Source organism: Psittacula echo (assembly GCF_963264785.1).
Source record: "Psittacula echo genome assembly, chromosome: 27".
Classification (NCBI taxonomy): Eukaryota; Metazoa; Chordata; class Aves; order Psittaciformes; family Psittacidae; genus Psittacula; species Psittacula echo.
In genome coordinates this window covers 1,129,498-1,156,586 of record NC_137762.1, presented here as the reverse complement: position 1 = coordinate 1,156,586, position 27,089 = coordinate 1,129,498, and the positions used below count along the sequence as shown (strand labels likewise).

Genomic DNA, 27,089 nt, shown 5'->3' with positions numbered 1-27,089 from the left:
GGTTCCCTGTGCCATAAGGCTTATTCCTGGGGATCCGGGAGCTGCTCCGGCCTCTATTCTCCTGCTTGGTTGCAAGGAGCTGGATTTATCCTTTCTCTCTGTACACGGCTCTGGTTCTGATACTGGGAAAGGTCTTTGTGGCTGCTTCGCTGTGCAGCAGGGGTGTGCCATAGGGTGGGATGGAGATGTGCCCATCCTGTCGGGGCTGGGTTCAGTACCCTGATCAGCATCTGTACCTCCAGCAAGACATTCCCAATCCCAATTCCCATCTCCCCACTCACCTGGGACACTCCCCCACCAAGAAGTCCTCCTGTTTTCCCTCTGTGCTGGAGATGATGCTGTGGGGATGCTCTCTCCCTCAGCAGCAACCAAGATCCCAGTTCAAGGGATGGAAATTGGACCCTGGGTGGCTGGGGGCCAGCTGAGGCTTCCCCATGGGATGAGGGATGCAGAGCTCACAGGGTTTCCACGCCTGCTCTGTGTGTCTGCAGGAGGGTGTGAATCATCCCGAGTATCCCTGAATCCCACGGGAAGAGGCTCCTGGCGCCAGGCAGGGCTCGGGGCCAAGCTGGGCTCGCTCCCCCCAGCTGGGCCGGATGACAGATGCCTGCAGTGGAGGAGAACGTGCTTCCAGCCTGGATGCATCTGACCCGGAGCTGCACTACGAGGAGGAGGAGGAGGAGAAGTCAGAGCCCTCGGACACCAGCAGCATCTTCTCCGATGACTCCGTCTATCCCTGCTATGAGCTCCCGCTGGAGGGCGGTGGTGCCAGGGACCTCAGCCTCTACCGGTGCTGTGCCAGGAATGATGCCAGGCTGGTGCGAGAGAGGCTGGAGCAGGGGGTGACCCGGAGCGAGGCCACGGAGGTGGACATCAACGGGAGGGTGAGTGGCCGTGGGGGTGGCTTTGACACGGGATGGAGATCCTGGGGTTGATCCCATCCTTGGAGCAACCTTGTGCATCCTCCCCTCCTGATCCCTGCTTGGGCTGGAGGATGGAAGGGGGGGCAATGGGAGCACCACAGTGGGGAGGATGCTGCGGTATCCCCATGCTGAGTGCTGCCCCTCTGCAGAACGGGCTGATGGTTGCCTGCTACAAGGGCTTTGTGGACATCGTGCCCTTGCTGCAGCAGTGCCCCTACATAGATGTCAACCAGCAGGACAAGGATGGGAATACGGCACTCATGATGGCTGCGCAGGCAGGTAGGCATGGCACAGCCCATGGCACCCCTTGGAGAGTAGTGTGCCCCTCCATAAACCTTGATATGAGCTGTTGGGAAAGCCAAGGCTCTCAAGGGATGTGACCATCCCCACTGAAGCTTCTGGTCCACCTTAGCAGCGTCTTAAAGCTGGGTAGGTGATGTGAAATGGAGATTCCTACAGCAATAAAACCATGGAATGGTTTGGATTGGATCCCAACCCTTTCAGCCCTGATCCCCCAAACCTCTGCCTCTTACTCCTCACTAAATCCCCTTTCTCCAAGGAGGCACCAGCAGTTCCCCCTCCTTAACTGTGGCAACTCTAACGCAGCTTTTCTCTGGCTGTTAAGGACACATCACCATTGTCAACTACCTCCTCAACTACTACCCAGGGCTTGAGGTGGACAAGAGGGATCCACGGGGCCTGACGGCGCTGATGAAGGCAGCAGTGCAGGGGCAGCAGGACTGTGTGACCGCGCTGCTCCTGGCTGGTGAGCATCTCCCATGGGATTGGCTGGGGGGCATCGCTGCTCCGGGGTGATGCTCTCTGCATCCCGTGTCTCTAGGAGCTGACCTGCAAGCGGTGGATCCCATCAAAGGGAAGACAGCCAGGGAATGGGCAGCCTTCACCGACCGCTTCGAGACCACCGTGCGCATCCGGAGCCTCCTGCGGCGCCCACGGGCAGAGCAGTTCAGCACCATGTACCAGCCCGAGTGGCCAGCGTTGGCTGAGCTGGTGGCCAAGGCCCTGAGCCCCAAATCCAGGAGCAAGCGGCTGTTTGAGAAGATCAGATCCATGTTCTCCATCAGCTTCCCGCACAACCCCGAGGAGGATGGCGTCCTGGACCACATGGTGAGGATGACGACCTCCCTGGCCAGCCCCTTCGTGACCACTGCTTGCCAAACCATCTGCCCCAACAGCCCGCCTGAGGTGGGCAAGAGCAGGTTGTCCGTGCCGGAAATCCTTGGGAAGCATGTGTTGGATGCGGATACAGGGCCAGAACCCGCCTCAGGCTGCAGCACTGGAGCATCCTCCTGCAATGGCCAAGCCCCATCGGAGCTCCGGCTCTTCCCTCCGCGCCGCCCAGCCAGGACCTTCCTGAGCTTCCTGCCCCTGTGGCTGCGGTGCGGGAATAGCATCTTCCCAGGGGAGCCGATCCCGAGGATCCGAGTGAGCAAAGACCCCTGTCCCCCTGCCCGCACCAGGCAGCGGAGCCCACGTGGGAGGGACAAGAACCTGCTGCAGCCTCCCAAGTGGAGGTACAAGGAGCTGAAGGAGGAGAGAAAGGCAGCCGAGGAGGCAAAGAAGAAGGAGAAAGGGGTGAAAAGCTGCTAAAGCAGAAGGTTTCCTTCTTTACTCCTCTTCTTTTTGTCCTTTTTCCTTCTTTTTATTCCTGTTTCCCCTTTGATCTTCCTGAGCTCTGGGTGCTGCCGTGTGTGTGGAACATGGTCCTGAAATGGAAGCGGTTGCCATGTTAACAGGATTGATTTGCTGAATAAAGCTCAGGGATGCTTGTCAGGCTGGCAGGAAGCTCCCCCATTGCTGCCAGTGTCCCCTCTCCTCCCTGTCACCCCCTCGGTGCCATTCACTTCCCCATTCCTGTGTATTTCCAGGATGCAGATGGACCAACTCTTTGTCCTGGGCAGCACATGGAGCAGCATCGCTTGCACCAGCCTGGATACTGCTGTACAGGGGGAAGGGGCAGTCGGGGTCCCACCAGTCAGTGTCCCCTGTGCTGTGATGGGGAATGCTGGATGTGCTTTGGGGGTGGTTTGACCATGGTCCAGGGATGCCCACGGTGCTTTCTGTGAGATGATGCACAAGGCTGAGCACCCAAATGATGATGAAGGTTTTGCTTTGAGGGGGGTAACAGGAGGTTGTGGATGCAGGAGCAGGGCAGAGATCAGAGCCTGGGCTGAGTTTGGTGCATCCATGAACACCTCTATGGCCAGCCCTGGCTCCAGATGACTTTGCTGTCACTGACTGCAACCATAAAGCAGGGAGCTGATGCCCACCATGTGCATCAACCCACGGAAGGCGGCAGGGACACAGGAGCCAGCCAGGAATAGCCCCGGGAGGGGCTGATCAGATCAGATCAGAGATGGTCGCAGTGATAAAGGTGTCTGCAGGCACTGGCTTCCTCTCGGGTGGCTCCTATCCAATGGAAACTACCCACTTCCCCTTCACAAAGCTCCGGCCCCGGCATGGGCAGGGTCAGGCCGGAGGGTCCCGCATGGTTTATCCTGGTTTTGTGCCTTTGTTTGTTTAAGCTTCCTAGATCACGGGCGATAGGCAGGCAGCGAGGCTCCAGCTTTAGCATCATAGACTCAACCAGGTTAAAAGACCTTTAAGACCATCAAGGCCAGCCATTCCCTCAGGACAATGATCCCCTTTGCTCTGGGTGCTGGTTGGGTTCAGGATGCAGTTGGGGTTGGGGATGCTGTAGGGAACAAAGGAAATTCAGGCCCCGTAGTTTCACTGGGAAACAGAATGGGAGCGGGTCCCTGTGCTGGTGGGAGAAAGGCAGGGATGGGGCTTGGGAAGGTGCTGGAAGGAGAGCAGGGGACAGGAGGAGGGTGAAGCTGCTGAGAAAGGCTCAAAGCACAGCCACAGACTGGCAAAAGGGGAAGCGGTGCTTCCGCATCCCACAGGGAGCGGGAAGTGCCCGGCCTCCCACCGTGGGAACGGCTCTGTCACCTGCATCCCAGCACCCACAGGAGGCACAGGGACGTGCTAGCACCGAACAGTACCCCCAGGACTGAACATCCCCAATAGCGTGGTCACTCCCTGATGCAAAGTGCCAGGAAGCCCCTTGCCTCCGCAGGGATGTTCCCTCCCATCCCCATGGGAGTTGGATGCGGGAGTGGGAGGGATGGCCAAGCACATCAAGGTCATTCCCACAGCATCTATCCACAGTTCCCAGCTTGAGCACCATCAAAGCAACCATCTTTAGAAGGTCTTTAGATGCTCGGAGTAGGAGAAATGATGGATGTCCCCATTGGGTTTGCCTGGGAAGCCGGGAAACTGGGTGGGAAAGTGCCTGATGAAGGACAAGGGTGGGAGGAATGGGCCGAGGGAGAGCAACCAGGATGGAGCTGGGGCCCGGTGTGCGGGAGGAAGGGAGGCTGGCCATGGATGTGTGCTCAGCAATAGGAAATGCTTTATTAGCTGGGAGTGGTGGAGAGGAGCCAGGCAGGAAGAGGCAGTAATAAGAAGCATTTTTCTGACTTCTCCCACATCCAGACCACAAAGCGGCTGCGTTCGGATCACAGGGCCACTGGGAACGGGGAGCTGGGAGCTGGGATGGGCAGCAGGAGGGGAGCAGATCCATGAAGCTCCTCCAAGCTGGGGTGCACGGCACTGAGACCTGCCCCGGCTGAGCCAGCGCCACATCCCAGCTCCGCACCATGCCAGGACACGGATGCTGGAGGTGAGTGGAGTATGGAGCTGCTCTGAGCTGTGTTTCCCCCTGGATTTATGCTGAAGTCAGGATTTGGTCCCTTTTCCTTCATGTTTCGAGGGACACCAGGGTTGACATCAGGGTTGGCAGAGGCTGGAATCAGGGCTCTGGCTGTGGTGGGAGCTTAAATCTGGGTTTATAGCCAGGTCCTGGCTAAAGAGGTGGAATCGTACGTGGCTTCTAATGAAAGCCTGGAGCTGAGCTGGGAACTGGGGAATTTGGGTGTATTTGGAAAGGCACAAGGGGAAGGTGACAGCTCTTAGCCAGGGGCTAGAATGATGGCGATGGGGCCACGCTGGAGGATGCAACCAGCTTTGATGCACGTGTGACCACACGCATGTGTGGAGTCACAAGGAAATTCCAGTTGGAAATTGGATCTTGTTCTGGAACCCCCCAGCTGCCCATAGCTCCCAGCTATGCCCCATCCAAGAGATTCCAATTGGGGTGTTTTCCCTTCTCCTGCTGCTGCTGCAAATCCCAAAGGATGGAAGGATGGAACACATCAATGTGACTTGCCATCGCCTCCCAGCCTGGCTGGGAAGATGCTCCAGACACTGGGAAGGCAGCTCCAGAAAGTAGGGAGGAAGTTTGGGCATAGTGATGGAGACATGGGGCCTGGTTTGTCCCGGAATGTTCTTCCCAGGGGATGCCAGGGAACCTCTGGGTTAAGGTTTGCTCTTGGTTATGTTATTGCACGCAGAGCAAAGTTTGGGCTGAGGCTCTGACCGTGTTGTGACCCATGGCAAACATCCCACAGGCTCGGGATCCTGTGGAAGTGCCCCCAAGGAGGGAATTCACCCTCCAGGAGTTTTGGCTTCTCTTTAAAAGCCACCTTTTACAAGGAGAAGCCGGAGCATCCTGGAGGCTCAGGGCGCAGGGATGCTGATCCTCAGCAGCATCCCACCGGGCACCCAGGACCAGCCCCGTTGCTGTTTCCTCCCCACAGGCACCACCCAGGCAGCTATTTTGGGGAGGAAAAGCCTGTTTGGAGCCGGGGCCGGGGCTGGAGCGTGCTCCGGAGGGCCGGGTTTGCGTGACTCCGCTTCCCCATCGAGGCCAGGATCTAAACAATCTTGATTCCTGTCCCGGCAGCCCTGGGCAGGGCTCCTTCAATTGCAGGAAACGGAGCCTTTGGCGTGTTTATGTCGGGAATGACAAAGAATGAGCCGAGGAGGGGCCGGGGAGCGCTCGGAGCCATGGAAAGGGGCAGCGATGCCGGCGGGGGGCAGCGGCGGCTCCGCCGTGTTTGCTTTGGCAGGAACGAGCCTTTGCCAGGGGCAGAAAGAGGCAGAAAACACCAAAACTTCCCCCAAATCCCAGCTGGGGGGGGGAGGGGGGGTTGGGGGATGGGATTTGGCCGCCTCTGCTCGTGTCATTGATAAACTCCATGCAAAAGCCCCCCCGGGACCCAGCCCCGGATCGTGGCCAGACGCGCTCGGCGCCGGTTGAGGCTCTGAGCTCCGTCTGCACCTCGGATGCTGCCAAAGCTGGGATCCGGGACTGCAGAGCCCATGAATGGCCACTGGGATGAAGTAGGGAGTCGGGACAGCATGGACACGGTGAGGGCCCCATTCCATGGGGCTGTGTGTGGGGTTGATGCTGCGGTTGGGAGGTTCTCCAAGCTCAGGAGGTCCCAGGGATCTGCTCTCAGGAAGGGCTGTACCCAGGACGTCCGAAGCCAAACTCCACTTGGGAGCAGCACGTCCCAGCTCACACCACTCTGCCCACTCCATCACTCCCCATGTGCCCCTTTTCCTTCCCCAGCCCTGCAATAGAGACATGGGCGCTGCAGGGGCATGTAGGATGTGGGAACATTGGGAGTCCCTCTCACCCCTCTGCTCCCACAGGAAGATGCTGTGTGGAGCCTGCAGCCGGGTGGTGCTGGTGTTGATGCTGATGGCCATGTCCCTGTGCTCTGCAGCCGGTGAGTACCAGCCAGGTGATGCGGTGATGCTCCTGCCATGCATCAGGTTTCAGACAAACCCTCATCCCTTTGGGAATGTCACCACTTGTTCTGCTCCAAATAAACCTCTGCTGGAGCTCGCCTGGAGCAAGCGGGGGGGCAGAGCTCCTTGGGGACCCCCATTGTCCCAGTGAGGGGCTCCCCGCTGTGGCAGTGACCAGACGGAATCTCAGCTCAATTCCTTCTGGCTCATCAAACGCTTTGATGTTACCAGAGGGGAGATGGCAGCAGGCTTGATGCACGTGGCTTTTCCCAGGGGTGATGGTGAGGAGCTGGGAGCGTGATCCCAGGGGAAAACCACAGTGACCTGGGACAAATCCAGGTGCGGTGCTTGTGCAGGGAGGACTGAGGCAGCAGAGCTCATCGAGGGATGACCTATGGGGCCACCAGCACCACCACTACCCCATGGCCATGACAAGGGGCAGTTTTTAGGCCAGAGGGGAGCATTGGGTTCAAGAGACTTTAGGACAGATGTCACTGTCCCCAAAGCCAGCAGCATGTCCCAGGCTGGGCGGTGGGGTGTCCCCATGGCACAACGTGCCCCATCCTCTCTGTGCAGATGAGCTGTTGTGCGCCTGCGATGTCCCACACTGCAGCACGCCGACCTGCACGGGCAAGGTGTGCTTCGTCAGCAAGAGGAAGGAGGACGGGACCATCATCCAGCACCGGGGCTGCTTCTCCCAGCACATCCTGGAGAACTGCCACACGCCTGTGACGGAGCAGTACGGGATGAGGTGCTGCGACAGCAGCATGTGCAATGCCGAGCTGGAGATCTTCCTGCAAGGTACAGGGAGCCCTGCGTGGATGAGGATGTGCTTGGGCTCCATCAGCACCTCAAGGGTCACCAAGTGGGACAGGGATGTCCCTTCTTGGGCTGTCACCCACTGACCCCAACGCAGAGCCACCCTCCTCAAGCACCCTCAACCCTCCCAGGTCCACCTTCATGCTCCCACCCACTGTTTCCCCCAACCCAGGAGAAGACACGCTGGGAAAGGTGCCTTCCCTGCCCAGCCTCCTCCTCATGATCTTCGTCCCTCTGCTCGCCCTCCTCCTCCTCGTGGCGCTCACAGCGCTCTTCTGCTGGAAGGTGGCTCAGCACCGCCACAACAAAAGCGACCTGGGGGACATGGACCTCATGCTGAAGGCATCTATGCTGGGAGACAGCACCTTGGAGGTGGGTGAGCTCCAAATGCCCCCAAGACACTGGAGGGAGGGAGCCGTGGGGTGGCTCTCAAGCTGACCCCACCACTGTCTGGCTGTGCAGGACCTGCTGAGCGATGACTGCACCACGGGCAGCGGCTCGGGGCTGCCCTTCCTCGTCCAGCGCACTGTGGCCCGGCAGATCACACTGGTGGAGTGCGTGGGTAAGGAGAGAGGCTGCACCCACAGCCACCTTCCCCCAGTGATGGCACCAGAGCCAGGACCTGGGTGTCTCAGCCAAAACCCCACAGACACCCCAAGTTCTCCCCCTGTGCTGCTGATGGGATGAGGATGGAGTGAGTGGTGGTGGGTGTCACTTGGCCAAGGTCAATAGATGTCCTGTGATGCTCCACACCATCAGCCAGTTCATTACATGGGGCCGGGCAGAGGGGACCATGGCCATGGTGACATGGTGCTGTGGCCATGGCAGGCAAAGGACGCTATGGGGAGGTGTGGCGAGGCGTGTGGCACGGGGAGAGCGTGGCTGTGAAGATCTTCTCCTCCCGCGATGAGCAGTCGTGGTTCCGTGAGACAGAGATCTACAACACCGTCCTGCTGCGGCATGACAACATCCTGGGTGAGCAGGGGGATGGGATATGGTACTGGGGATGTGGTACCGCCGGGGTGCGGTACCCAGGGATGTGGTACCCAAAGATGTGGTACCCTGGGGAAACGATACCCAGGGATGCTTTGGTGACCCTGGAGTAGCTGCAGAGTGGCTCCATGGTCCCAGTTCCTCTCCACATCCAGGCTTCATCGCCTCTGACATGACGTCAAGGAACTCCAGCACTCAGCTCTGGCTCATCACCCACTACCATGAGAACGGCTCGCTCTACGACTTCCTGCAGAGGACAGCCCTGGATGTGGAGACTTGCCTGGGCTTGGCTTCCTCCATCATCTGTGGCCTCGTCCACCTCCACGTGGAGATCTTTGGCACCCAGGGCAAGCCTGCCATTGCCCACCGTGACCTGAAGAGCAGGAACATCTTGGTGAAGAGCAACCGGCAGTGCTGCATCGCAGACCTGGGTGAGATGGGGGGGACAGGATGTGGTACTCCAAGGACGTGATACCCAGGGGTGTGGTACCCTGGGGATGCGGTACCCTGGGGATGTGGTACCCAGGGCCATCATGCCCCAGGGATGCAGCATCCCACAGGCACAGCACAAGCATGGCGCTGACTGGCTCCATCATCCCAGCATTTCCCAGTTGGCCTTGCCAATCTCCAAGGTCTCTTCCAACCCCAGTGCCTCTCTGATTCCCCCCTCAAGGGCTGGCTGTGATGCACTCCCAGGGCAGCGACTACCTGGACATTGGCAACAACCCCCGGGTGGGCACCAAGCGCTACATGGCCCCGGAGGTGCTGAGCGAGCAGATCCGCACCGACTGCTTCGAGTCCTACAAGAAGACGGACATCTGGGCCTACGGGCTGGTGCTGTGGGAGATCACCCGCCGCACGGTGGTGAATGGTGAGCAGCTCCCGCGCCTGCTCCGGGCTCCCCTTCCCTCTTCTCTGCTCCTTTCTGCTCCTTTCTGTCCCTCTTTCCCTTCGCCCAGATTAGCTGTCAATTATAAACACTGTAATCTAGTGTCAGCACCCGGCTCCCTGATTAAAGGGCCCATTAGACTCAATCAGCGCTTTGTTTGTTCAGCGCTGATTAGAAAACAAGCAGCTTGGAGCTGCTGCTTGGAACCCGGCCATGGCCGGGACCTCCGGCCAGCGGGGCCTGGCTCGGGAGCACAGGCTTGGGGACGACGACGGGGTCCCCAGCGCTGAGGAGGAACCTCCTGCCCTTGCTCAGCACCAGCAAAACCCATTGGAAGCATTAATGGAAGGGGGAGGTGGAAGGTTCCCCCAGGCGCAGTCTGGCCTCTGGATAATCTCATTTACCACCCCAGGGCTCCTTCACATTAACCATTTACCCCAAATTACCCACCCATGTGCAGGGGGTGACCGTCAGTCGGCTGGGTTTAACCCTCACTCCCCACCCTGCCCCTGCACAGCCCCACGGCATCAAGGAAAGGGGGGCCAAAGGACTCCAAGGTGAAGGAGCCAGCCCTCAAGGTGCAGGGGCTCCCACCAGAGAGGTTAAACCCCGTGGACACACAGACATATGGAGGCACTAAGCTGAGATTAGAAGGGCTCGTGTGGGTCTGGTGTGGCACCAGGGCTGTGGTTGTTGCGATTCCCACATGTACCCCATGGCACGGGGCAGGTCCATTGTACCCTGTGATGTGGGGGGCAGGGGGTGAACCTCGCATCCCCCAGTGCCCTCACACTGCTCCCCGTTCCCATAGGCATCGTGGAGGAGTACCGGCCGCCCTTCTTCGACGCCGTTCCCAGCGACCCCAGCTTCGAGGACATGAAGAAGGTGGTGTGCATTGACCAGCAGACCCCCGTGGTCCCCAACCGCCTCTTCTCCGACCCGGTGAGTCCCGGGGGGGCTGCCCTCATCACGTTCCCACTTCATCCCATGACACCCATCCATGTCCCCCTCTTTTTTGTGCCTGCCCCAGATTTTGTCAGCGCTGGCAAAGATCATGAAGGAGTGCTGGTACCAGAGCCCCTCGGCCCGCCTTACCGCCCTGCGCATCAAAAAGACGCTGAAGAAGCTGAACAATTCCCTGGAAAAGCCCAAACCGGAGCAGTGAGCGCTGGGCATGTGCTGGAGCATCCATGGGCTGCCCTGGGAATGTTGGCGAAGCTGACACCGGGATGGCTCCTGGTCACAAGGGGAGGTCGTTTGCAGCCGCTGCCTTTCCCACCCCCCCTCAGGGGTTTTATCATTGGCAAGGAGGAAGAAAACAGGGAAAACGAGAAAACAGAGGGAGGAATCTTCCAGGCCTGGATCTGTCATCCAGCGCCTGTCCATTGGGAATGGCAATGGCTGGCACCCACCCCATGGCTGGCACCCACCGCGGCACCGCAGGCAGCGGGCGCTGCCCCGACCTGCCTGCCCGGCGCGTTGGCAGCGGGAATGCCGCGGGCTCGGCGGCAGCAGGAATTCCCCGGCAGGGCTGCGCCGTGTGGGCTGGATCTCAGCGGGAGAAGCTGGCCCAGGGACAGCGTCCTCCAGGGCCAGGTCTCGGGGGTCCCCAGGACAAGGAGCCACCGGCACCGAGCATCCCTCGTGCTGCAGGGATGCGCCGAGCGCCGACTCTCGCAGCCAAGTGGCCTGATTCTTCCCAAGGAGCTCCCCCACGTTCCCCCTTTCCAAGCCCTTTCGGGCTTTGCCAACGTTTGGGTGTTTCGGTGCACCCTTGCGGCCAGCTCCAGCTCGCACCGCCCGCCACCATCCCCAAACCCACTCCCCGTTGAGGGCTGTTGGGCCAGGACTGTGATGTGCTGCAGCCCCAGCTTTGCTCCACAGTTATTTAATGATTAAGATTTAATATATTTAATAAAGTGTAAAGCTATTTGATCGCTTAAGAGATGCCAAGCCTGCCCCGTCGGGCACCAGCGCCACGCAGCAGGATGGGACCCTGCAGTCCAGCGCTTCCTTATGGCTTCAGTTACTGCTTCAGCACCGTGTATCTCTCCGCATCCAGCAATAAACCTCGCTCCAGCCTCATCCCAACCCGTGAGGGGCTAGGAAAGCACCGGATGCTCCCGTGTGCTGGGGTCCGCACTGCCCGTGCTCCAGGGTGAGGTCCTGCTCCCAGTTAGGGATTGGGAGGAACTGGGAGCTGCTGGCCCTTGGTAGGGCTGGCGATGGGGTGAGAGGCATGTGGGGCTGAGCAGGGCAGGGGTGCCCTGGCCAGGCATGGCTCAGCAACACACCCGCACACGCATGTACACACATGCACAGCTGATGCACATTAAAATCATGTGTGATTGCAGGCACACAAATCATGCATGACTGCACACAAATGCACATACGTGTACACGCACACAAGCACAACCATGCACGGCTGCATGCACACCCATGACTGCACACACATGTACATACGTGTACATACTTGTACACACACACAACCATGCACGGCTGCATGCACACACATGTACATACATGTACATACTTGTACACGCACACAACCATGCACGGCTGCATGCACACACATGTACATACATGTACATACGTGTACTCACTCACAATCATGCACGGCTGCATGCACACACATGTACATACATGTACATACTTGTACACGCACACAACCATGCACGGCCGCATGCACACACATGTACATACATGTACATACTTGTACACGCACACAACCATGCACGGCCGCATGCACACACATGTACATACATGTACATACGTGTACACACACACGAGGCCCGCCCCACATGGGGGCGCGTCCCCTTTAAGGCTGGCCCCGCCCCCGGCCGCGCGCCGCGCTCGCCCCTCCCGCAGGCGCTGGCGGCCGCTCGCTCCGAGGCCGCGGCGCTCGCCATGGCCGCTCCCCCGCCGCTGCCGCCGCCGCCCCGCGCCCGCCGTCCCCCGCCGCCGGCTCCCGCCGCCGTCCCGCTCCTCGTCCTGCTCCTGGCCGGGGCGCTCGACGGGGCCCGCGGTAAGTGGTGGCCCCGGGCCCGGCCCGCACTGGGCACAACATGGCGGCGCGCCGCCCCGCCCCCGCCCGGCGCCGGGAGGGGAACCGGGGGGGATCGAGAGAGGAGGCGGGGGGCGAGGGCAGGAACCGGGCGGGGAGGGGGGGGGTGAGGTTTTGGGGGGCCCCGGGGGGTGTGGGGCGGGCCCTGAGGGGTTGGAGGGGCAGAAGGAATCGGGGTGATCCATGGGGGGGTCTGGGGGTGTCAAGGCCGCGGTGTGGGGCTGGGTCCGGGGTGTGGAGGGGACCCATGCGGGGGGGGACACCCGCTCTGTGTGTGCTGGCGCCTCGGAACCAGCCCCTCGCCTTGGCTTGGCTGGGAAGAGCCGGCGTGTCCGGAGGGGATAACGATGGGAAACGGGATTTAGGGGATCTGAGGAAGGGGGCCGGGGGTCTGCGTGTGCTGGGGGGTCCCGGCCCCGGGGGGGCGCAGGGGAAGGGGCTCCGCGATGTTGTTGTTGAGGCCTCAGAGAGTTGTGGCTTCAACCCATGGGGCTGAAGGGGGCTCGGTGCTGTCTGTGCTTGCTATGGAGCCTCTTGGGGTGGTTGGGATTGCTTAGAACGGGAATATCGGGTTATAACAAGTGTAAATGGGGCGAACTCTGTGTGTTTGGGTTGTTTGTTCTTCCCCTTCACCTGAGGGGGATGCTCCATGATTCTGGACAGCCAGGCCCTTTTCCCCAGGGATCTCTGAGCATCTCCTGGTGGGGCTGGAGACATCCTCGGCTTCCCGCAGCCCATGGCTCTGTGGCTATCGGGGGGCCATCTCCGCTTGTGTAACGCAGGGACCTGTTCCAACAGGAGCCAAACGTTTGTTCTCCTCCCCAGTCCTCTCACCCTTCGTGTTGTGTGTTCCCAAGCGGCTGCTAATAACTTTGTGTGTGCAGATCAGGACTTGTCAGCAGCAGCAAACGGCTTTAAACCCCACTGGGGCTGGAGGTGAGGGGTGGATTCCAGAGCCCTGTTGGATGTGGGAATGCAGACGCGCTTTAGGGAAGAGCGGCTCCGCTTTATGAAGGAAAAGCCAGCCTGGGGAAGGTGTTCCAGCTTCTGTGTGTTAACGGCACCGATGCTCATCGCACTTCATATACAGCTGGTGTTTATGCCAAAGAAAAAGAAACAGGAAAGGGCCAGTTGACTGCGTGCATCTCCTGCAGGCTCTCAGTGCTTTGATACTGGGCTCCTATGGCTGCTTATTGTTTCCGCTCCGCGTGTGCTGGAGCTGTGTTTTGGCTGGAAGGTGGGAGCTCCGCCTGGTCTCAGGATGGCTGGGAATGGGGGCTCTAACCCTGGGAAGTGGTTGCTGCTGGAGCAGCCATGATGCTGCCGGCTGTGCTTGAGCTTAGCAGAGGAGGGGAGCTTGGAAAACCAGCCTGGTTCCTGTGAACCTCTGTGTGCATCCATAACCAGGGGAGAAACCGGCCCCCCATGCTCTGGCCTTTAGGAAAGGGGGAAAGGTCCCTCTGCAGTGGTAGTTCCAGGGTAGGTTGGCTTTGTTTGCACGCTTGAAAGAGAGCAAAGGAGCGCCGTGGGGCGCAGCCCTGGGCCAGCTCTGATGAGTAACAGCCCCTTAAAGCCTTTACCCCGTTCAATCAGGCAGGCTCCATGTGGGTCCTAAGTCCCATCTTGCAGCTTTCCAGGCAGGGCTTCTCTGACTGGAAATGAACACCAGGGTCCAAGAAGCATTCTTGGACTCTCCCAGCTCCATGGCCAGACAGCTCCGGGTTTGCTGGTGGTGGATGCTCCGGAAATGGCTCTTGCGAAAGGGCTGAAGGGAAACGTCAGCTCTCGGAGCAGCAAAGTTCACTGGGTGGTGACGGTGGAAACGGGCTCAGCACCAGCAGGTCCCTGCAGCCCCAGGAGGAGCTGCTCCTCTCGAGGTGTTACGGGGGTGAAGCGTTGGTGCTGAGCGCTGGAGTCAGGCCCTGGGCTGGAAGCACTCTTTTGTCCTCTCTGGTTAAGCCATTGGTTTTCCAGCCTCCCTTTCCTTGGATCCTGAACCTGGGTTTACTTCTTTTCTCACCCTTCCCTAAGGTTTGCTGCTTAGAAATGACCCGTGGACTGCTGGGTGTTGGAGAATAGGCTGCACATGGAACAACTTGGGATTTAGGCTCTGAAAAAGCCAATGTCCTCAGAATACAGCTTTGGGGTTAAGCCTTGAGAGCTTAGATAGTGACCTGTGTGGTTTGCAGGACTTCTCCACAGGGATGGGATGGGTGGCTTTTAAACTGGTTTCCTAACAAGCTAAAACACAAAAGAGGTGCCAGGACAGAGCCTGGAGAGGGGGTTTGGAGCTGTGTGTCTCCAAACAGCAACACCAGCAGAAATGTCAAGGCCTTCTCCTGAACCTCTTCATGAGGAGCCTCCTGTCAAGTCACTTCTTTAAGAGCCATTTGAAAGTCATTCCTTTTGTGTTCCTTGAGTAGATGCAGGGAAAGGTCTTCCCTTTCAAGGTGAAAGCACGTTCTTCCTGCCTTGTTTCCCATTCAGGCTATGTTTTCTGGTCAGCCATGGCAGGTTCAGCCTGTGCCAGGGGACTGCAGCCAGCTTGAAGAAGTTGGGACTCTTGTTTCCAACTTGAAATATCCCTGGTATAATTTTTAGTTCCTGGATGACTTGCATGGAAGTGCTTTTTTTCATAGGACTTTGTAGCTAATTTTAACTCTCTTTCATTTAGCAGCAGGGCAGGAGTTCTCAGAGGCACGAGCAAGGAGCGAAAGAGATGTTGAGATCTAAAAGGAGGAGGAGAAGGTGGTGGGGCACCAAGATGTAGGGAAGGTACTTGAGGTGGTGGTGCTGTATCTACAGAAATCAGTTCTCAGCCGCTCCTTTGTCAGGAAACAGGGCCACTGGGAGCATCCAGAACTGGCCTTGTGCTTTGTTTTGGAGCTGGTGAGTGTAGGTGAGTTGGCTCTGAGGCTTGGAGAAGATGCTGGTGGGCCATAGGAAGGGACATCTCCTAGGGAGGGACATAGGGATCCCAGCTGCAGAAGCAGAACTGAGGGGAATCTGTTGGAATATAAATGAAAGGCTTCCTCAGGGGCTTTGAGTGGCTCGTCCCTGCCTTTGAGAGTGGAGGTCGTTCTCCTGAAGCCGTGCTCTTGGGGTGGTCCAGGTGAAGAGGAGCACAAAGGAGCTCCTGGAACAGAGCTCTGCTCCCTCACCACAGGGGAATGGGTTCTGTTCCTAACCTGCTCTTGGGCAAACCACTCTGTGATAAAGGTTATTCTTGCTGTCTTCCTTCCAGCACAGCACATAGCAAAACACTAAAAGGGATTCCTTTCTTCTAAGCATGTTTACACACGTCCCTCTTCATTAGAGCATCTAAAGAAGCGGCAGAGGTGCAAACCCAGTTGTTTTCCATGTCTCTTGCTGCAGCATTAAACCATCAAGACCAGGTTGGAGCTCATCAGGTTGGGTGCAGCTCCTGGTCCAGAGTAAGGGAATCATTGTTCTTCCAGCCTCAATTCCAACTTAGAAAAGAACAGCAGCTTCCAAGCCTGCAAAACTCTTTATCTGGTAAATATGGGGGTGGTTATTGGCAGTTTTACCACTGATCATCCTCAGGTTATTTATGTGAACACGTCTCCAGCAGGTAGGATTTAGCCCTGAGCAAATGGCATCTTGCAGAGCACAGCTTCAGGAACACTGGGAAGATGGATTCCAAAGGGTGGTTAACACCATTCCATTGCATTTTGCTGTGGAACTCTTCCCCTGCCTGGCTGCAGAGACATCTTGACACACACAATCCTGGGCGAGAAGAGCTGTGCAAAATGAGCTCAGAGAGATGCTGAGGAGAAAAAAGGAATGTTCTTTGCCTGTCAGAGCTTCATGTTTGAGTCTCCCTGGAGCCCGGAGCTCTAATCCACAGCCCCCACCTGCTTGTTTGGAGGCATTTTGGGAATACAGGTTACTTTTAATGGAGGAAAAAGGGCTTCACTGGCTTTCTTCTCTGCTGTAGCTAATGCAAAGGGACACTGGTCCCTCTGTGACAGTCAACTGCACGAGGGAGGCTGGAGCTGGGCTTTGGCTCCTTCCCAAGGATCTGACCGTCTTTACCTGGAGGCCAGGAACCCAACTCTGGGAGCAGGAGCAGCTCCTGGGCCCAGCACTGAGCCTGGGCTGTGTTATGGAGGATCAGGAACAGCTTTTGGCTTGTGGCAGTGCCAAGCAACCATTCCAGTCATCAGGAAGAGCAGGGAGGACAGGCCCTGGGCTGGCTCAGTGCTGTGCTTGGTGTCACCGACCTGCTTGCTGTCACCTGCCTGGGATTGAATGGCAGCGAGGGTTTGCCTCAATATAAACCCCAACCTGATCCAGCTCCTGAGTGAGAACAAAGCTTTCCTTCTGAAGAGCTGCAGCTTAATGTTAGGCTTGTTTAAACAGCTTCTTTGAAGGGTTGGGTTTGTCTCTGAGCAGATAGAGCAGGCTCTGCTGCCAGCTTGTGCAGCACCTTCCATGCAGACTCATCCCCGGGCGTTCCGAGAGGGGAACTCGCTGCCTGAACTGCTCTTTTGTTTCCCTTTGCCCCATCTATTTTCTTCAGCCCAGTCAGTTGCTTTTATTAAGTAGATTATATGTTCTGCTCAACAGGAGCTTTTCTTCCCCAATAGAAAGAATGCCATTGGCATGAAAGCCACTTTGATTCACTCCCTGTGTCCTTCTGCTTCACCCAGGCATCCCCGGCTGCTCCCACACACCCATGGGGTGCCTGGTGGGGGGCTCCATGTATGTGTCCATCTTCTGACCCCCAAATCCAGTGGGAAACAACAGTTGCGCTCTCCTGTTCCTCATAGGAGAAGAACTTTTCTCTTGTGATTAGTCAGACTTGAAATGCTGGAATCCTCCTCACTGCTGGGAGTGGGGCCCTTCCTCCTGCAGCACTGCAGCCAGTGGTAGGTGATGCTTAAGGAAGGTATGGCTGTAGTGATGGTAGATGTAGATCCTGGGCTTTTCCATCAGACAGAGCCTTTATTTCTCCCCTTCCTGTGGGGGGTTTAGAGGTGCAAACCTAAGGATTGCTGTTAATAAAGGTTATCTCAAAGGGGGACCATCACCATGAGGGGAGGTGAGGCCATAGCCCTCCTTAGCAGGAAACTTCTGCTCAGATCAGGATCTTCTCACTGTGTCCCCATGCAGTGGGGCTCTGGTGGCATCCCTTGCAGGTAAACTGATTGCTTTAAGCCTAGCAATGGAACTGAGCAGCTAAAACCAGCTCCTCTGCTTCCCTTCCCAGAGCGATGCTTCCGTTCAGGCCAGATCCTTCCATCAGGACTTTACAAAACCAGTTTTATTGGTGCCTTGAAGTGTTTTGTTTACTTCTGGAAGGAGAAGTGCCACAGCCTAAATCTTGGCTTTGAGACCTTGGAAATGAGTGGAACAGGAACAAAGTGGAGTTTTGCTGGCTCCAAATCAAGTAGAAAAGAGCCGAAATGGTAAAGTGTGTGTGGTTTAAATACCTTTAATTTGTACCTCGAGTTTTGGAGAAGGGAATAAAGGAGATGCTTTAAAACCCTCTTTTAAGTACACTTGAAGGTAGGAATGTGCCCTGACAGCTCTTTCCTATCTCCCGTCTTCGTATCATCTCCATGATAACCAACCTGTGCTACATTTGCTCATGTTGCTTTTTCAAGCAGCTCTTCTGGATCTTACTGGCTCTTTCCTGCCCTTTTCAATGCGGTGGTTCCAGACTTGCCAGCATCCGCATTTAGCCGGTGGGAAACGCAGCAGAGCCCACCTTGGGGCTGCTCAGCAGCTCCCAGCACCAGCTAGGAAATGAAGAGCACGGTGGCCTTAAGTGAGGAGTAATGCCATTAGCCTGCCTGATGTCCCTGGGACACTGGTGATAAGAGCTAATGGGTGTCTTCCTCCTAACCTAACCCTGCACTTGCCCAGGACCTGCTTGTTTCTCCTCAAGCTCAAGGTGCCTCCAGCACCGAGAGGGTACCCATAGACACAGAGGATGTGGCTTTTGGACTGGGCACAGTTCATTGTGATGCTTGGGATCTTCTTAAACCACTTCTTCAGACTGTGTGTACCTGAAAGGCCCTTTCTGCAGCGGGTGAGGGATGTTCCTGGATCCCTGCAGGAAGGCTGAGAGCTCGGATTAAAGCAGGAGAACACCCTGCAAGCGAGCCTCCCCCTGCTCCCTGCCACTGTTGTGTTCCCTCTTTGTTCCCAAGGCTGAGGATTTGCTTACAGGGTTCCAGCTTGGGAATAGCACAATGACAGCTGGGAGGTGGCAAAATGTGGGAATCTGCCTCGGAGTTTCTCTTTACCCAAAGAATCTTCCTGGAGAGCAGGCAGAAAGCCAGGAATTCATTTGACCCAAGGTAGTGTCTGGGATCAGGGCAGCAGTTACTAAGTAAGTGACTGGGCTGGCCGGGTGTAGCGTGCTTGGCTGGTGGAGTTGGTTTGAATTGGGGTTGGTTTGCATCTGCCAAGTGCTTCTTGTCTCCCATGAGCTGGGGTGGTCGTTGCTCACTAACCCCTCCTGGGCAGCTCCTCTCTGGTGGAGCTGAGCAGCGAGTTGGGTGAAACCAAGTCTGTCAGGTTGAGTAATGGTTGTTTTGAGGGCGAGTTCGGAGCCTGGGTTGGGTTGGGAGTGGAGCTCTCCAATCTAGCCGAGATTGCAGGGGTGACTTGGGGCATCGCTGGTTGTGGTTGCAACAGGGTCAGGCAGAAGGGCTGTCTGGACAGTCAGCTGCTTCCACGTGTTCTGGCCTTCACTTGGGTTCTTGCAGGGCTAAACCACTGAGTATGAACATTCTGTTCCAGTTCTTCCTGAGCCTAAAACCAGCCAATTCCCTCTGAAACAGGAAAAAAAACCCCGAGGTTTTCTCGTCTTGGAGCACTTTCTCTCCTGGGGGTTTTAAACTTGCTTTTGCTTTGGGTCCTGCAGCTCTGACATGTCTCTGCTCCGACTGCAAGCAAGCAAACTCCACGTGTGAAACGGATGGTGCCTGCATGGTCTCGGTCTTCAACCTGGATGGTGTCAAACACCACGTCCGGACCTGCATTCCCGAGGCAAAACTGATTCCTGCTGGGAAGCCCTTCTATTGTCTGAGCTCGGAAGATCTGCGTAATACTCACTGCTGCTACTCGGATTTCTGCAACAAAATTGATCTGATGGTTCCCAGTGGTAAGCAGGGAGCTGGAGAAATGGGATGTGGGAATAAGGAGTTCTCGGCCCTGATTTCACTTCTTCCCTTAGGTTGCAGCATTAGTTTTACTTCCTTGTTATTTCCACTTTAGAGATCAAACTGCTTCAAATGAAAACCTGAAGTTGCTTGAGCTCCCCCTGTGTCACCACATGATGAGGTTGGGCCTTAGGGGAAGAAAAGCTTCCAAAGTTTGGGGGTTTTGCAGTTTCACTGCACTCTGTAACTCCATCCAGCTTCCCTCTGCTGACCAGCCCTGCTGCTGGTTTCCTCCCAGGCCTCCAGAAGCAGCAGCACCACATTCATAGCCAGTTAAATACAAGCTTCTGCTGCGTGATGCTTTGTGCCTGCAGCAGCCTGTGGTCCTAGCCATGGCTCACATCCCACCCCTGGCTCTGAGTTGCACTCAGATCTGCCTGGTTTTATCAGCAAGAGTTGCTTTCCTTCTTCCAGGCCTGCACATCCTGTCAGTGCTGAAGTATGGGAACATTGCAGCAGGTTCAGAGCGAAGTGTGTGGGATGGAGGGGTGCCCGCCTTCTGAATACACAAAGAGGAAGCAGCTTTGCCTTTGAAGGGAGGGTGTGGGAAGCATCTGCTTCTTTCTCATTCCTGGGACACAGGGGGCACATGGTACTTCCTCATACCTCCTTACTCTCTGTTTTGGGCTGCTATTTAGTGGGTTTCATGTGTCTTCCTTGGGTACAGTGGGGAAGTCTTACCTGGTCTCAATAAGACAAGTAATTGTCCTCAAGTCCAGGTCTTTGCTGGTTGTTACAGAGGGAAAGGGAAAGAGGGAGAAATGAGTCCTTACTGACTGGTTGCTTTTTCTCCCACTTGGAGAGGTCAAGGGGAGGGTAAAATACAGGCTTTTGAAGCAAATCCAGCCAGGAATGGGCTCCTGCCCTCTGCTAAATAGCCAATAATCCCCAGTGCCACCATCTCTAGAAGTATCTTTTCTTCTCCTCCCTTTCCTCCCAAGGACACCTGAAAGACAACGAACCCCCATCAAGCTGGGGTCCTGTGGAGCTGGTGGCAGTCATTGCTGGACCTGTCTTCCTTGTGTTGGTTGTCATGATCATCGTGGTCTTTGTTTTTCACCACCACCAACGCGTCTATCACAATCGGCAGCGGCTGGACATGGAAGACCCCTCTTGTGAAATGTGCCTTTCCAAGGACAAGACCTTGCAAGATCTAGTCTACGATCTCTCCACCTCTGGCTCTGGCTCAGGTATGAAGATATGACTGGAAGTGATGAATGAGAACTTGTCATGGAGTGGAGAAGTCTCTCCTGGGCTCCTGGTTGCCTCAGCTTTGCCTGGCTGCAAGGCTCTTGCCTCATCAGCCTGTTGGGGTTGCCTTGGCATGAGTAATGTGAGGGCATGTTTTAGGTAGGCGCTGTCAGTGTTCAGTGCTTAGGCCAGGTCAGAGCAGTAGTTCAGCTCCTCCTCAGCTTCTGCTGTGCTGCTGCAATGGGCTCTCCTTCCTCCAATCCCTTCTCCATAGGTTTGCCCCTGTTTGTCCAGCGGACCGTGGCCAGGACCATTGTCCTGCAGGAGATCATTGGCAAAGGCCGCTTTGGGGAGGTGTGGAGAGGCCGGTGGCGTGGAGGGGATGTGGCTGTGAAGATCTTCTCCTCTCGGGAGGAGCGTTCCTGGTTTCGGGAAGCAGAAATATATCAAACTGTGATGCTGCGCCATGAGAACATCCTGGGGTTCATCGCTGCGGATAACAAAGGTAAAAGGGATCTGAGAGCAAAGACTTCCTCCCCAGGCAGGCTGCTCATGGAAGGTCCATCTCTTCACTTGGATTTACAGTGAAGTGGTTCAAGGATTGAACCAAAGAGCTGCATATCTGAATATTCTGTGCCAAAAGATGGGAAACTGCTGCCGGTGATGAGCAGCACAATGGGGCTCGAGCTGCACCTTCAAGTCCTGGGTTGGCTGTTGAGCTGCAGCCTTACCCTTATCTCTGTCCCCAGAAGCAGAATGCTCTGTGGTTGTGTGCTGAGCACAGTCTCTTTCCTGCTGCAGATAATGGAACATGGACTCAACTGTGGCTCGTCTCCGACTACCACGAGCACGGCTCCCTCTTTGACTACCTGAACCGCTACACGGTGACCATCGAGGGCATGATCAAGCTCGCCCTGTCCGCTGCTAGTGGGCTGGCCCATCTGCACATGGAGATTGTGGGCACACAGGGTGAGACCTGGAAAAGGTGCTGGGGGTTCTTGAAGGGAGGAGAATAAAGCAGAACTGGGGAGAGGGACTAATGTGCTGCACAGCGAACACTGCCTCAGTCAGCCTGGGTTCGTCTGGTCACTCCTGAGCAGACACGGACTGATGGCTTTGGCTGCCTGCAAAGTGGGGTAGCATTTCACCTCCCCATCCTAAAATTAGCGCTGAATTCCCAGCTCCTTCCAGCCACATCAACGTGGCTGATGCCTGGGAGGATGGAGTTGATGTCCCTCTTGAGGCCTCTGGATGCTACTGCAACAGTTGGCACCACAGCGTGGCAGCTCTGCTCTCATCCAAACAGGAAGATGTGTTGCAACACCGAGAGTTTAACTAACGCCCTGAAATCCGGTTCTGCCTCTGCACCACGTTTCAGCAGACCTTGACCCCTGCTACTTTCTATTTTGCACTCTTAGGAAAGCCTGGGATTGCTCACAGAGACTTGAAATCGAAGAACATCTTGGTGAAGAAGAATGGCACTTGTGCCATCGCTGACCTTGGCCTGGCCGTCCGGCATGATTCCGTTACGGATACCATTGATATTGCACCAAACCAAAGGGTTGGAACCAAACGGTAGGAGAATGGTTTTGTGTTCAAAGGTGGCACAGTGCACCAGCAAACACCAGAGCTGCTGCTTGAGCGTCTCTGGTTAAGCCAAGGGATCTCATAGAGTGTCAAATTGATGCTGAAGGGATGTCAGCACCTTCGTCTCCAGGTGCCATCGAGCTGAGAGGTGTTAGGGTTACAGAAACCTAGCACCAGGGAGCTCAAACAATACTTGACAACAAGCTTGGCATCCTCAAGAGCCTTTTGTCTGGAGCCTGATGTGCTTTTGGATGTTTTTAACCTCTTTCCCAACTTGCTATTGTTACTTTGTTCACTCCCTTACACCATGGGGCCCAGTCTGGCTGCTGGGAAGTTCTTTGTGGGGCAAACTTGCCATTAACCATCTTGCATTGAATCTCAGAGTGAAGCTGCTGTTCCTTTCCTGTTCTGCAGGTACATGGCACCTGAAGTCTTGGATGAAACCATTAACATGAAGCATTTTGACTCATTTAAATGTGCTGATATCTACGCCTTGGGCTTGGTCTACTGGGAGATTGCTCGGAGGTGCAACGCAGGAGGTAACACCCTTCGTGTCCCCATGCCAGCAGCTCCGCTCCCTCCTGGCTCTCCCAGCCTTGCTGTTCCTGTTGATAGGGTCTTTGAGGAACCCTGTTTGAAGGAGAACAGGGCTGCAGGAGGATGTGTCACCACTGAGGGAGTTAAGCGCCCCATGAGTGCTTTTGGGAGAGGCCTGTGAGGGTTAATGCTCTTAACTGGTTGCTGCTTATCCTCTGGATGGATGAAGAAGTGGTGATGCCCATTTGGGAGGTGACTTTCTTCCCCTGAACCAGTGTAACTGACTGTGTTGGCATGGCCAGGCAGGCAGGACACACTGTGCTGTGTGTGATAGAGCTGCTGCCCCAGTGCTGGAGGTGGTGATCACAACGCTCTGATTCCTCCACTTTGGAGCAGCTGCATTTTTTTTTCCGTGCATTTTTCTTGTAAACTCAAATCCCAGACTCTTCATTTCTCTTGGAAATAACTGCAAAGCGTTGACGCATCCCAGCAATGAGTCATGTCCAACCTAGTGCTGGGCTGCCTCCAGTGAGGCTGAGCCGATGAGCCCAGGAATTGCCTTTCCCTTTCTCTGCCCTTCAGGTATCCACGAAGAATATCAGCTTCCCTACTACGACCTCGTGCCCTCTGATCCTTCTATCGAGGAGATGCGGAAGGTTGTGTGTGATCAGAAGTTACGGCCCAATATCCCAAACTGGTGGCAAAGCTATGAGGTAAGGGCTGCTTCCATCTTCACGTCCCCTTCCCCTCCATAAGTGAAGCTCCAGTTTTAGGAGACTGAATCAGTGTCCAGCCTTGCAGCAGCAGCCTGGCAGTGATTTGGGGTAGGGGGAGAGGAGAACCACTGCCATCTGCCCTTGTTTCTTGCTCAGGCACTCCGGGTGATGGGCAAGATGATGCGAGAGTGCTGGTACGCCAACGGAGCGGCACGGCTCACCGCCCTCCGCATCAAGAAGACCCTCTCCCAGCTCAGCGTCCAGGAAGATGTGAAGATCTAGGCCCTGAGCCCCAGCAGGAGGAAACTGCACAAAGCTGCCATGCTAGAGTAGACGTGTGATGGAGGCCTACCTCGTGTTTCTGCCCAATCTACTGCTACCAACCAGACAGCGTTGACTCCAGGCTGCTAGGTGGGGTGACAGAGCCTATGGTATTGCTCTTTTCCCTGCTTGGGTATGAAACAATCCGAAACCTTTTACGATCACCTCCTGAGAGCGTGAAGACTTCCTGGAGAGGGATTTAACCTGAGGGATCTCAGCCATGATCAGAACTCTTGTTTCTTTAATGGAAATCCCTGTAAAGTTCACCCCTGGGCCGGTATTGAGGCCAGGTGCTGGGAGTGGGAAGGGAAAGGGAAGGTTTCCTTGGCCGTGCTCAGAGGACTTTTTCCAGGGACTGGCACGTTTAATGCAGCAAAAGCAAAACTCAATGGTGCTCCCCTCTGAGAGGCTGAGCCTGAACAGTCGATCAGCTTCATGAAACTCCTTTCCCTCCTTTGTCTTCAGCTTGACAAAGCAAGGCGAGAAGAGCGACGTGTCTGCATGCACAGCGCGTCCCCTCTGCTGCTCAGCTCCTCCTGTAGACGTGCAGTGTCTGCCCGTAGGGTGGCTCATCTCTGTCCGTGCTTCCTGTGCATGTGCAACTCTCTCTCGAGTGTCCTTTCCTTGAGCTGTGCGCGCTGGTGCTCTCCTTGTTGAGTCGTGAGCATTGTCTGCCTTGGACAGGCTGCTTCGAGCCAGCCCCACTGGGTGCTGGGGCCCTGCTGCCCCTGCTGCAGGTTCTCTCACTGCCACCCCTCCCTTTTCTAGGACAAAACACACGAGGAACACTTTGCTCCTGGAATCCAGGGGGGTTTTAGGTCTTCAGCCCCTGGGGTTTGTTATTCAGGGTGGAAAGAGAGACCTGAGCAAGGGAAAGAGGTGCCACGGAGCCGCGCTGGGGATGGGGAAGGGGCAGTGCAGGAGACTGAGTGCCCCATCCAGACACAGGGCCAGGGGTGCTCTGCTCCTCCTGTGACCCACTCAGGAGCTGACACCGGGCTGTGGGGCTGGAAACCAATGTCCATCATTTTACTCTCCATATATAAATAGCTCATAACCTGGAAGTGGCTGTGTATAACGTGGGGTGGGGGGGATCTGCATGACTTTTCCTTTGATGAAATGCTGAATCAGGGTCAGGTTAGGGATGGGTGACTGTTGGCTGCAGCAGGACCTGGCAGGAAGGGGAGGTGTTGTGCTGGGGGCTGGTTAAAGGCAGCCTGGGCAGTGCTGGGGCGTTGGTGTTAGGTCAGTCTCTGCAGTGCATAACTCTGAAGCCATAACTTTTAACTGGAGTGGGTTTGATTCTTATTTTTTATGATGATGACGATGATGATTTTCTGGGAGGGTCTGGATTTTAACTTTTTTGAACTATTGCTACTTCTTTCTACGAGAAGAAACCCCCAAATCTCTCCTTGTTACCTCTTGTTTGTAAAGAAATCCCTGCAAAAAAACCCAGAAAAAAAGAGAAGAAACCAAATGCACACAGCTCGATTTACACTGGAACTGCTTCTACTCAGCCCTTGCTCCTGCTCTGTGCTGAGGCTTCATCTCTGCTCCACCCCCCCGGTTCACTGTCTTTGGTTTACTCTCTTCGTGCTGTCTGTGTGTGTCCGTGTCTGTGTCCTCCCCAGGCTCCCTGTCTCGTCTGTGACTTGGTGTCAAGTGAGGAGTTTGGGGGTTTTACATCGTGTTTGGAGCCGTTGTGCATCCTCCCGGGGGGGGGTTGGTGCAGTGTGGAAGGTCCCTGGTGAGGTTTTGGAGGCTCCCTGTTGGGAACTTGCAGCTGTCCCCCTGGGATCCTGTCTCAGAACTGGGTCTCCCCTAACCAACCCCATGTAGAAACCGAGGTGGTGCCGCTTCACAGAGCCCCCAGAGACTCTCCAGCTGCTGCACCAGGGCCCTGGGAAGGAAGAGGAAAATGAGGAGGTTGTAGTGACTGTGAACTGCCATAGGAAAGCCCACGGCGCCGGCAGCTCCGTCAGACGCCTGCTGCCCTGTGGGCTCTGTGCCCGAGTGTCCCATCCCTGCTGCCCAAGGACCAGCTCAGCTCCGCGACTGGCACTGACTCACTCGCCCCATCCAACTGTAGCCACACATGCATCTGCCTCAGCGCTAAACCAAACAGCAGCCGGAGGAGCCCCGAGGGGTCCCCTGTGGCCAGGAGGAGCTTGGTGTGTGGAGAGAAGCTATCGGGAGAGGCTCCCTGAGGAGCACCCGAGGTGGGAACGCTGATTATGTAGCATTTAAACAGCACTTTCCATGCAACCATGTGCCGGGGAGGTGCGGTGCTGACGGAGCTGACTGGGACCAAGCATAGGAATCACTGCCCGGCTCTGGGATGCGCCAGCTCCAGGCAGTTCAGGACAGGGGATGAGGAGGGGATGTCGGGTACCACAGGGCAGAGGGCGGCGGGGGGAGGCAGAGGTACGGGTGAGCAGGGGTACGCTGGCTTCAGAACCCATCTCTTGGTACTTCCCTGCCCCTTTTTGGTTTGGGTTTTGTATGTTTTATTAGCAATGGACTGTAAAATAGCCACTTAGACACTTTACCTCCAGTATGCAAGTGTAAATACGGTGTAAGATAGGAAATCTTTTTGTTTAATATAAACCGAGGCTGTCGATTTCTGCTGTACATGATTAAAAGGTTGTTTTATTCACGTCAGGTGGTGGAGTATCTCCTGCTTTGCTCCATGGGATCGGGGGGGGGGGGGGGGGGCTGGAATCATCTCCTGGGAATTCCGCTGCCCAGATCCTAAAGGTGGGGATGCAGAAGGGAGGATGCAGCAGGGTGGGATTCAAGCCCGGGCAGGGATGAGCAACCAAGGCCAGGCTCCCTCTGCAGGGAATAGGAAGCAGGAGGTCGCCAAAGAGGCATCAAGGGGGAATAAACCTTGGTCCAACCCACCCCGTGTCCCTCTAAAACCCCCTTGCCTTGGAGAGCCCACCGGTGCTGCACAAACTGCTTCTCCCTCATAGGAGCCTCTCATCTATGATCGTCTTGGGAGTGGATCAAGGGGAGAATCCATCGGGATCTGGGGAGAGGCAGCGACTGCTGGAGCAGGGATACGGGAAAGGGGCAGGGAAGCTTCAGCCTTGTCCCCGCAGTAAGGAGCTGCTGCCCCCGGAGGGTGTGAACGGGGCTGGGGAGCGGCCGTCGCTGGCCCCGCTGCCT

At 56.2% G+C, this 27,089-nt stretch overlaps 3 protein-coding genes across 3 annotated transcripts; all 3 read left to right on the top strand.

The window, feature by feature from the left end:
* Positions 1-596: 596 nt before the first annotated feature.
* Positions 597-2,534, top strand: ANKRD33 (ankyrin repeat domain 33; the record flags this gene model as incomplete). Its single annotated transcript, XM_080635402.1, has 4 exons — positions 597-884; positions 1,073-1,202; positions 1,549-1,689; positions 1,765-2,534. 4 exons carry the CDS (start codon positions 597-599, stop codon positions 2,532-2,534), a joined length of 1,329 nt encoding a protein of 442 aa, XP_080491528.1.
* Positions 2,535-6,134: 3,600 nt separating this feature from the next.
* On the top strand, positions 6,135-10,471 carry ACVRL1 (activin A receptor like type 1; the record flags this gene model as incomplete). The annotated part of the gene is made up of 11 exons (XM_080635401.1): positions 6,135-6,218; positions 6,507-6,583; positions 6,777-6,886; positions 7,182-7,406; positions 7,597-7,796; positions 7,887-7,986; positions 8,253-8,399; positions 8,573-8,848; positions 9,091-9,288; positions 10,118-10,248; positions 10,337-10,471. The coding sequence occupies 11 exons, from the start codon at positions 6,135-6,137 to the stop codon at positions 10,469-10,471; spliced, it is 1,683 nt and encodes a 560-aa protein (XP_080491527.1).
* Positions 10,472-12,161: 1,690 nt separating this feature from the next.
* ACVR1B (activin A receptor type 1B) lies at positions 12,162-26,574 on the top strand. The gene is made up of 9 exons (XM_080635573.1): positions 12,162-12,331; positions 19,269-19,508; positions 20,508-20,756; positions 21,032-21,262; positions 21,559-21,726; positions 22,176-22,332; positions 22,759-22,883; positions 23,464-23,594; positions 23,754-26,574. Exons 1-9 carry the CDS (start codon positions 12,214-12,216, stop codon positions 23,877-23,879), a joined length of 1,545 nt encoding a protein of 514 aa, XP_080491699.1. The 5' UTR covers positions 12,162-12,213; the 3' UTR covers positions 23,880-26,574.
* The last annotated feature ends 515 nt before the right edge of the window (positions 26,575-27,089 follow it).